We start from the raw sequence: 11,241 nt of genomic DNA, 5'->3' as shown, positions 1-11,241 counted from the left end.
ATTTAATCATTGATTTGTTGAATGCACTTCATCAGTGTTTCTATACATACAATCTGTATACAAGTAAAGAGGTATCCTCATTTACAATGGCGTCGAGATGTAAAACAATGTTTGCAAACAAAATTGCTAACAATAAAAACAACAATGTATGATAGCTAAAAGTTACAATGCTGGATAATAAAACATGCTATAAAGTAATAAAATAGAAGAAATAAATACAATGAAGTTTAAAATAAAACAAATACAAGCGTAATAAACATTTATATATTTTATTTTTTATAATTGCAGTGCATTTACAATCCGTTAAAACTAGATCTAAAACAAGGTCCAGATTGTATAAGGTACACAGTTCTGATTTAATTGAATGTGGTGCAACATGCTATTCTGTGAGCAAGTACAAAGATTATGCGAGTACATAAAAAATTTGCATATAGGACCATAGTTACCTGTTGATTGATACCTGTCATTTTATAAATCTGTGTTTCGTCTGTATAATTATGGTAGGATTTCCCCATATGAGCTAGTGGGAGCATGTAGAGCAGAAGAGGCCTAAGAATGAAGCCTTACGAAGCTCCATGTTATTTTTGTACACTCAAATGTGTAATTACCAATACCCACAAAGTTGTAAAGTACTATATTGTGATAGACTGTGTTGAATACAGCACTGAGATCTAATAATACCAAGACTTCAGCCTTCAGTCTACTGTCTGTGTATAAGTGAATGTCTTTGAAGACCTTGATAAGAGCAATCACGTTGCTATAGTCGAAATCCTGACAGGAAAACATCAACACTATTGTTTACAGCCAAGAAGGTGCCAAGTGGGAGGTTTGATATGGGCCTGTAATTGTTCACAGCATTTTTTTCCGTCTTAGACATACGTATGCGCTGGTTTATGTTGTCATGTCAAACAAAACAGAATTTGAAAAATGAGAAGTTCCTCATAGATTATATTAGAAAAAAACAATGATCTTGAATGCTTTTAGTCATCTTCCCATCTGGTACAAATCAAGTGATGCTGCAGGTCATACTCTGGCATGTGTGCCGTCTCATGTGGAAACCATTTGACTGAGGTTTGCCACCAGTTAACTGAAAACATTTTAATTAGCCAAAAAATAAACTCTTAGCTAATGTGTGTCTTCTGAGTGGTTTAAGACAACCTTGATAAACAACTCTTACGCAACATAAAAGTTAAGTAAATGTTGAAGTAATGTGCGATTGTTTTCCCCTTTTCATTTTTAAATTAAACTACAAGCATTACTTGTCAGAAAAGAAACATTTCCAAGTTGAGATTGTATACATTTATTGAAAATGTACACATTAACAAAATGTATCCAAAAAAAAAAAAAAAAAAAAAAAAAAAAAGTACTTCTTGTAATCAAAGAACACTAAAAATACCAAACATTCCACTTAAGGCTCTTTAGCATCTGATATTTCAGATATGAAAAAATATGGCTAATTCACTTTTTAAATTACGATTAAGGCAGTTAACCAGTCTCAGTTTAAACAAACTAGAACCAAGAATTATTATTTTTTCTTAAATTAAGTACAAAATATTAGTTATTTAAATATACAATATAATTATAAAGACTTTTTTAAAACAAAACTCAAGAGGCCTAAAACGGCAGTGTCACAATAATTTAGAAGAGAAAATTTTGTGGCATTTTTACATGAGAACGAGGTTACAAAATGTAACAAAAACATTCACTCATTAAATACAATATGCCATTTCATGAAATACGACTATGGAATTGGTTAGGTTTCCACAAAATATGCTTTCCATGTAAAGAAAGTTACTTACATACCCTGAACTACGTCATGAACCCTGTATCAAATGTTAGAAAGAATCCAATACTTAATTGTTACGTTAAAGTAAATATCCACTAAAGCAAAACACTGTCACAATCCCAAGTGAAAGTAAAGAGGTTGTCTTCAAGTCTCAGGCTTTCCACTGGATGTGGAAAAATACAAAGATACAAAACACACAGAAGTGCAGTGAGAGGCTGAAGGATTTGTCCTGGCTTTCTTCCACTAACACACCTCATTTCTCTGGAATGAGATTGATATTTACCCAGTAAACCCCCAATGGACTCAGTTACAATAAATATCTTACAGTAGTTTAAATCAGGCACTTTGTTTTGTGCAGGCAGAGGGCAAAAGGCCAGTATAGTAAAGTGAAGTCTTCTGGCAGACAGTAGTGAAATCTAATGTGTGTAATATTTTTTTTGAAAGATGGTATGTTTAAGCACCAGCTGTGCAGTTAACAAAAACTGTGAACAACAAAAATTTCAAGAGGTATGTCTGAAGGATCTTTAGAGAGGGATTGTATAAGCAAACAGAGGCGATGTTTGCCATCAATAATTGAGGATCTGCACATCAAACAGGTCACACACTCCCTCATTGTCATCCAGGTTGAAGTTGTAATCTATACCTGCGTGAGGAGAGAGAAGCAAACAAACTGAATAGGATTCTTCCAGCTTGGAGTTCCCATCAGTCAAGGAAACTTGTGGATGAGACCTGTGTAATTGGCAACAGGTAGATTTGCAGTCGTCTTTTGAAGTAAATATGATACTTGGATTTTTTGACATTGAGAGTTAATTTGTTTAATTTGAAACCTTTGGAAATTCTTCCTAAATTAGTGTTAACTTTGGCCATCAGTACAGAGAAGTTAGTATGTGAGAGAAATAAATTGATTAGACAAAAAGTACTAGGAACATGGTGGATGATGCTACAGCCAGGGCATTCATATAAATAAGGAACAGGAGTGGTCCTAGAATAGATCGATGCAGGACCCCGCTTCTTATAATGGCCCTATCCGACGTCCATACAATAATGTTAACAGTTGTGTAAAACCATGTAGAAGTGATTCCAGTAAAACCATAATGTAACAATACTGGAGTAAGATGCCATGGTTAAGAGTGTCCATGTCAAAAGCTTTAGATAAGTCAAGAAATATTCCTAACCCATATTCATTGTTATTTAAAGCGGTGTGAATTCTGTGTTAAACAGTTAAAAGCACAGCTATTTCATTCCATTGTTGCAAAATCTATATTGGTGTTCATACAGGTTGTTCCACTCCTGCAGATGTTTGATTATTCTATTGTAAACCAACTTCTACAAAATCTTTGAAAAACATGGAAGGGCAGAAATTGGGTGGTAGTTTGTAAATTAACTTCGTCCGCCAGATTTAACCTGAAGGAAATACTTCAGCAATTTTAGGTGATTTCGTTTTACTCCAGTTTCTAGAGATTTGGCAAATGTTTCAGGTCAATGGCCTGAGAATTGAGGAAGTTTGATGACCCGACAGGACCTCTCTCTTTTTGGCAATGATGTCCATGGTTTCCTTCTCAATGTTAGCAGGCTAACATAAATAAACTAAGACTACACATTACACCTTCCAAATATCTGCATGTTAGCATTCTGACCTTTGCTCAAAGCACTGTTTAGTTTTTGTTGATTACCCTTCTAAATATATTGTAATAGCCAATTCTTCCTTAATAAAAAAGGTTAGTTAAGCCAGATTTTGGGACTCTTACCATCAGTAGACATTAGCTCATCAATCAGGTCAACAGCTCCTACAAGAGAATAAAATAAAAAAAAAAAAAGAGAGGTTTCTATAGTATAGTCAACCATTCATTATTAGAATACACAACAGCAATTCACAACCACCCAAGCTGGATGAAGCAGTGTATCACAACATTCAGCCATTCTCTCTCATCAGTCTGAGTAATAAATCTTGGGATCAAACCTCTGAAAAAAAAAAAAAAAAAAAAGCAAGCCAGAACCATAACTGAAACCAATGTGATGCAAACTTAAACTGCCCCCGAGCTTCACTGCTGGAAGCAATTGCAGAATAAACTCTGTTCACATCCCTCTGCTTTACCCTCTCTGTCGTCTTTCATGTGGTCTCCAGCAACACTGAGCTTCAGCAGGCTGCTCACGTCCAGCACAGACTGGAACTCTGGGCCCGCCAGGTCCATCTGCTGCTGCTCCAACACAGCTGCTGACTGATTGTGGCACTCTGCAGGTAGCATGGGAGGTGCAACAAGAATACTCCGTTAACAGTAATGCCACTTTTAGAAAAATTAAACCTGCATCATTACTACAAACAACATACAGGGCTGAATCAAAATGTGCACAAACTGGACTTGCAGCTTGTTTCTCATACCTTCTGCGACATGTTCAAATATGGTTCTTATTTTTTTTTTTTAATCATCATCATCATCATCCATATCCTTATGAATTGTCTGTAATTTTCTTAGTCAAGTGTGGTGAAGTTTTTATCCCCAGAAGACTCTCTGGAAGACTGCTTGATTGTGGATTTCCTATCAGCCCTCAGCAAGCGGGTTTGCCAAGTGTGCTGAAGTCCAGAAATTTGAATTCAGCAAGAGTTACAATTTGGGGAATGTGCATAATTACTTTTTTTCAGAGATTTAGATAAGAAGATTGACACTCTCATTTCTGTCATGTCTGTAAATATGAGGCTACAGCCAGCAGCTCATTAAACAGTAAACCACAGTAAAAATCATGTAGTAAATCTCTATTGTGTTACTGATTTTTTAAATTTTTTTTAAAAAGGAAGGTTTGAGGAGTGTTCTTCTTTCACAATGTGAGAGCAAGTTAGTTAACAGTTACAAATATAGTGACTAACCCTTTTCTCATAAACCTAGTTCCGGATAAGGAAGTGGTTTGTCTTCAAATGCAGTTCTCCTACCCAGGACAATTCCCATCACATGGTGTGGGAACAGATGCAAACGCAGTCAGGCTGTCATGTGATATAAAGACAGGATGCATCTTCCACATCATATTACAGAGATGCAATTCTGCCTGTTAACGTCATTGTCTGTGCAAGTAGAGAACAGTTTTGAAGTTTATCATATGCCAATCCACATCCGATTTCATTACAATCAGAATCTACTGTTGCAAACAGATTCAAAGATCACAGACAGATTACAGACATCAGTGGAAGAACTTTGCGGCCTTTCTTTTGCTTTACCTTAAGATGTTGTTTCTTTCTTACCACTAGAACTGTTGTGGAAGGTGTCTAGAAATCTTACTCACTGCCAAACTAGAATATTTTATACAAAAGAAATTAGACACACAACATTTACAAGTTAAGGTTGATGGAAAGGAAAGAAAATGCTTGTGAAAGGAGAGGTTGTAACCCTCCCCATTCCAATTTCAAGGAGAGTAAGTGTACCATGAGTGTAAAGAGTAAAAACGAAAGCTGGAAATTGCAAATTTGCTCTCTGATTTTCCTCTGCTCTCTTAATACTGAAACTTCCAGTGCATTCAGCCATTATGATATGACACAAAATAAAAGTGATAACTGTCAGCTACAAGTGTACCTGACTCATGGGGGAAGATGTTATTTCAGCCAGCCAGGATTTCAGAAAGAAAAATGAAACTGCCCCAGTGCAACAGTACTCTGGGGGTACTGTAAAGCAAGCTTCTTGGTATAGATGAATGATATATGTGAATGAATGGTTTATTTCGGTTTACAAAAGATGATTTATTCAATGTGTAAGAGATTTTTTGTGAGGCCTGTTTTATTTTTTATTTTTTTACTATTACTAGACATACTGTGTGGATTGAAAAGGTCAATTAATTAATTATCCTTTATTATATTTAAAGCTTTGACTGAATGTATAAACTATGTCTCTGCACAAAATATTATAATTGGAGTTTAAAGCTAAGCTTTTGTCCTAGAGAAGCCATTCGGTAACAATGGCCCGTGGTGGTTTTCAAGAGAAACTTAAATCTCCAAGTCCCTGTCCTTACCCATCTGTACATCAGGAGGGCTGGATGATGGCGTTAGTGCTTCATCATGTTCTGGCAACACCATCTGGTGGTCTGAGCAGAGAGAGTCCTGGCTGCAGTAGGAGGTGGTGGTGGTGGTGTTGGAAGTGGAGTACATGGACGTCGAGAGTGGGAACCTCTGCAGGCTAGCGGGGGTGCTGGGTGGAGTAGGCATTGGACAGATGTCATCAGTGGGCGGCACAGAGAAGACCACGGGTATTGTGGAGTCTGAATCCCTGTTGATGAGCATGACCTGGATGGGAGCTGAGTGGCTGCGTAGGTTCACCTGGTACTTCTTCTGATCACACTGGCCCTAAGGAGCAGCAGTATGGAGATACATTTACCAACTACAGCGGCTGTAATCAATTATTACTACATACACACAATGGATCACGTGTCTATTTCTGTGTGAAATTGTCTTAGTGACAAACAGAAAATTATCACATGATATTGCAGTTTGCCTCAGCTCTAAGACATAGATACAGTTAGCGACTACCTGGTGAACATGTTTGAGCATTTAGCAGCCAAAGGGCCTAATATTTCCCTCAAGAGGTTGGTAGACACCAGAAACAGAGCTAAAAGAGACTATTGGATTTACATTAATTAATGTGTCAAGAAACACAACTCCAAATAAATACATGTTACTCCATATCTGCTGGATGTTTAAATGGCCAACTGTTTGCTAACAAGTTTGCCAGATCAACTGAAAAGGAGAAACAGTGCGTAATGTTCACAGCTTGTTTCTGCTGCCCCCAAGTGGCCACAGGTGTAATTTCTTACAGAGGAGAGTAGTCATACAGACTGCGATGTTTATGAATCTGAGCCTCACTCCACAGACTGTAAGCAGGTATCACATGGAGCTGAACTTGGCACGTAAAAATTTCAGAGTGGCCTTTTATTGTGGCCAGCCTAAGGCACACCTGTGCAATACCCATGCCCACCTGTGAGGTGGATGGATTATCTCGGCAAAGGAGAAGTGCTCACTGATACAGATTTTGACGGATTTCTGAATAATATTTGAGAGAAATAGGCCTTTTGTGTACATAGAGAAAATCTTAGATCTTTGAGTTCAGCTTATGATGAATGGGGGCAAAACCAAAAGTGTTGCGTTTATAATTATGATCAGAGTATGTCTATTCTTGCAAAAGAAATACACACCAGCCTGTACAACCAAATGTGGTGAGAACCCTTTGCCTTATTGGCAAGACTGTTTTCCATTTCCAGCTAAACTTCACATGCCACAAGAAACGTATTGTTGCAACCGACTACATGTGGTTTACTTTGCCAAGTGGTAGGCAGTCTGCTGCAGCAGCTGTCTTGTTACTGTTAATATTCTTTATTTTATATACTTCTTATTATTTAGTTAACATGAATCTTTTTATCTGTACTTATTGTGCATTCTTGTCTTTCTGGTGACAATTACTATGAAACTACATCAATTTTCATTTATCCCAATTAATAAAGAAAGCTTGTGTGGAGAGACCAACCATTTCAGGTAGCGGTACCTCCAGCTGTGTCCCAGCAGGAGCCACTACAGCAAGAAGAGTGTCTCCACTGAAGGCACTGCAGATGTCTTCATGTGTGACAAACTTATAAGTGGAGAGGTGTTAAGGAAACAGGAGTAGGACCATATGAGAGCAAAATGGAGACAATAAGCTGGAAAAACAAGACTGAGCATTGTGCAAGTCAGGATTAGTCTGGCTGTGATTTCACAAGAGACTGACAGTGAATAGTAATTATGTTTATAATCCTCCCTTTATAGCATTTTCTCGCAAACAATGCTAAAAGGGTCAAGTGGGGATTCTTTTCTGTCTAAAATGAGTAAATGGGGCCCCAAGAGAACTAGAATTACAAACTGTAGAGAGAGACAAAAAGAATCAAGAATACAAAACACACCAAGTGACATTTCACTGGAATGACATCAAACAAGAAGTAGTAGTAAATTTGTAAGACTTCCAGTCCAGCAGTGAACTGCTTTTTGTAGGAATGGGGGGGGTGTCCAGTCCACTTTTAAACTTGCTTCAACCTGATGTGTTAAAAAAATGAAATTACAGTTTGTGCACCCAATATTACAGAACAGGCTGAGTGAAGAAAGGAGATCCAGAAAAATCCCTGACCTGAACTAAACAAAAACTGATCAACCTTTAAAAAAAACAAATACAAGCAAAACATCTCGATCTAATGCCAGACAGCATTACAAGGATATGTGCTGGTGATGGGATCCTGGTTAAGGTGTTTGATGTTCTCCTCTAGCCATGCCCTCTGGTTGTCCAGCTCTTTCTCTTGGGCCTCCAGCTCAGAGATTTGGGCCTTCAAAACCTTCACCTGACCTACTACCTCCTGAGTTTGGCTGCCCGAGCTCTCTCCCCTGGACACAAGAAAGATAACGAATTAGAAGAAACCATGAACATAAGTCATCTAGTCATGTTTTAACATTACATGTCAGTATTTGCTCTACAACATCCATTTTGGCATATTAACAGCCATCTTAAAATGCTTTTGATTAATCAGCTGCCGAGTCTAAGGTGAGGATGATGCTACTTTTCACGTACAGTAGAATATCAAGTGCTATAAAAACATTCACAATGACAATATTCAAAAGTGAAAAGATACTGAGAAGGCAACTAAAAATGTCAGTAAGAAAGTAAATAGTTTTTATTCAAACCTCCACTGGATTATGTTCTTGTTTTTCTTCTCAATTAACCCCACTCCTTCTAGTACGTTTGTGATGTCGTATATCCTCCTCTTCTGCTTCACTGCCAAGCTGTCCGCAGCCTGTTAATTCAGACATTTCCAGAAAGGGTCTTACTCTGTGGCAGCTTAATATGAACCCTTGTTGATAAGAGACATTACAGACACTTTTAAGAGGCATTATATGAAACCAAACATTTCTGTGGCAAACACTTCTTCAGGTGGAAAAAGAGAGAGAGAGACTCAAGCAAAGTCAATAAATGAAGGATTTGGTCAATTAAGCTGCACAAACAGCAAATTAAACCATTGGCAGAAGAGGACAGTTATACAATAGAAGAGGAAGGAGGGGGGGGAACAGGTCTGAGAAGCCCGCTGTGTAAACATTAACCAGCTTTGGCGCGCAAGAAGAGAGGGAAAACTACTTATCACTGTGATGAAAAGAAGGTAGATTTGTGGAAGACACTTCAGGTAGCTTTAGCAAAGCTACATCCACAAGTCCAAACACTAAAAGGCAGCTAGGTAGGCACAACAAAGTCTATCACAACCTTAATATCTGAGGAGAAGAAGGTTAAAAAAAAACAAAAAAAAACAACTCCTTGTATCTAGAGATTAGTAATAGCTGATAAAAAGACAGCAATAAGAAAAACAGAATGATTTAAAGGATGGCAGGAGACACAAAGGGACATGTACACTGCTGCTGCAACTAATGACTATTTTCATGATCAATTACTACATTGATCATCTTCAACATCATTGCTTAATCTATCAAAAAATTGTGAGAAATGTCCATTCCAGTTTCTCGAGTCTAAGGTGACGTCTTCAAATGTCTTGTTCAACCAATACCAAAGATATTCCCTTTACCTTAATAAAATCAGCAGCTCCTCACACTGGAGAAGCTGGAACCAGAGAATCTGGTTATTTTTTCTCTAAAAACAAAAAGATCAATTATCAAGATAGTTGCCAATTAATTTTCTGTCAGTTGACTTATTTTTGCCTCTCTAACTGGCATGACGACTTAGAAGAAGATTGTGCTGGACTACTGGTTTCCATTGTGGGTCAGGACACCCCACAGACACACAAGATAAATCTGATAGAAAAAAAAAAAACACATTATCACAATTTCTTCTCTTTCTCCCCCCCTTTTCTTTACATGACATTCCTCTTAATCTTTGTGCATTTTCCTATGTGAATTACTGGTTGTCAGTTTCATCTCCTCTGTGCCCTAAAATAAAAAACAAAACGATGTATCACTCTGTGGTTGTTATGGCCATAACCCATAGACATGTACTAGTGACACAGGGGTCAGAAGCAGACATTGTTTTGTTTCACAGTTAGAATCATGTCAGCCAAATGAGTAAATGAAAAAGATTGAGAGCCACTGTGCTTGACAGCCTGAGTGATGTCAAAGATGGTGTAATGTGGTGGTTCTCTAAATGCCCTCTGTGGACCTTCAGGGGACATTTAAGGGGGTTTCCGGGGAGTATGAATTTAAATGTGCAATTAAACTCAACTCTGATTTGATTAAATTAATTCCACTTAGGTAATTTCAACTTCTTCACAACTTTAAGTTTATTTTATTAGTTTACTTTATATCTACAAAAGGCGCGGGTGGGGGGTGTCAATAATCCATTTTGGTACCCTTAATCTCACTTTTATATAACGTTACAGTATAAAATGGGTTATTGCCATTTAACGTTACAACATGACTGCAAACTGGTAATTTAACGTAACTAACGTTACACACAGCCTCTGCAAAGCAGTTCAGCTTTTTGCTTCTTGGGAGTTGGTGTTAGTGAACCCACAAACGAGGAGGCCTGGGTAATGGCGGCCAGCTAACGTTACACCTGTTAAGCAAATCAATGCACCTGACAGGCTCAGTTTGTGATTGACAGCCCTTTGTTCTGGTATCTGGAAGGTGGCACTACAGAACACCGATTATTACCCTCACCAAACAAACAACCCACAAACAACACCGAGCCCTGCCCTCGTAGATTTTACTAACCACTTTCAAATCAAGGACGCCATCCTTAGCTTCTTGAAGCAGACTGACAAACTTCATCGTGAGGAGCCCCAAACTTTTCTCGTGGCGGCTCGGTGGCGAGCGTACAGTCTCCGTCGTCCCTAACTCCATCTTCTTTCTATAAAAGAGAGGGGCTACTTATTTTCTGTCAGCCGCCCGCGTTCAACTACAGAAAACGAACATCTCTTTCATGACTCTCACCTCTCGACGGGACGTGGCAGTTAGTTACCTGCAGGGTTTTTAAATCAACGGACGTTACGTTAGGTTACAGTTACCACAGCAACCCTTGTCCCATTGATGCCCCCCGCCCCCATTGGTGGCGCACTTCCCACCCATTTATGACCCCGCCCTCCCCGTTTCAACCGGACGGACCGCGGGACGGCCCAGTACCAGACCAAACCCTCCTCATTCTGAATTTGCATGGGAGCCGAAAAAGAAATGTTCATGAACAGTTAAGCAAATAAAATCTAAACACTCGTGGTAAGTTCAAATTCTGTTACTAAATCAAAATTATGACACTCTTGCATCAAAATGTTTAAGTCGAAATTATGAAAAAGTAAGTCTGATTCTAAGTATCATTTTATTTTGACAAATTATGTACTTTTTATTTGAATTTAGTCACGCCGTCTCATAGTTTTGACTCGAGAATAAAAGTTGACTTACATTCAGAACATATAACATTTTAGTTTATTAAAAGATGTATGTGTAAGACCCCTGCCAATGTAAAGTTATT

The 11,241-nt window shown here is 38.1% G+C and overlaps 1 protein-coding gene across 1 annotated transcript; it reads right to left on the bottom strand.

The window, feature by feature from the left end:
• Positions 1 to 1,370: 1,370 nt before the first annotated feature.
• Positions 1,371 to 10,821, bottom strand: e2f5 (E2F transcription factor 5). The gene is made up of 9 exons (XM_038717646.1): positions 10,710 to 10,821; positions 10,491 to 10,626; positions 8,463 to 8,572; positions 8,004 to 8,165; positions 7,285 to 7,393; positions 5,780 to 6,110; positions 3,882 to 4,019; positions 3,535 to 3,573; positions 1,371 to 2,429 (listed from the first exon to the last, which is right to left on the bottom strand). Exons 2-9 carry the CDS (start codon positions 10,617 to 10,619, stop codon positions 2,353 to 2,355), a joined length of 1,095 nt encoding a protein of 364 aa, XP_038573574.1. The 5' UTR covers positions 10,620 to 10,626; positions 10,710 to 10,821; the 3' UTR covers positions 1,371 to 2,352.
• Positions 10,822 to 11,241: the final 420 nt, after the last annotated feature.

This window comes from Micropterus salmoides, unplaced genomic scaffold, assembly GCF_014851395.1.
Source record: "Micropterus salmoides isolate LMB-PRFRI ecotype aquatic unplaced genomic scaffold, ASM1485139v1 Ms_hic_scaffold_14, whole genome shotgun sequence".
NCBI lineage: Eukaryota > Metazoa > Chordata > Actinopteri > Centrarchiformes > Centrarchidae > Micropterus > Micropterus salmoides.
This window is presented reverse-complemented; position numbering and strand designations above follow the sequence as displayed.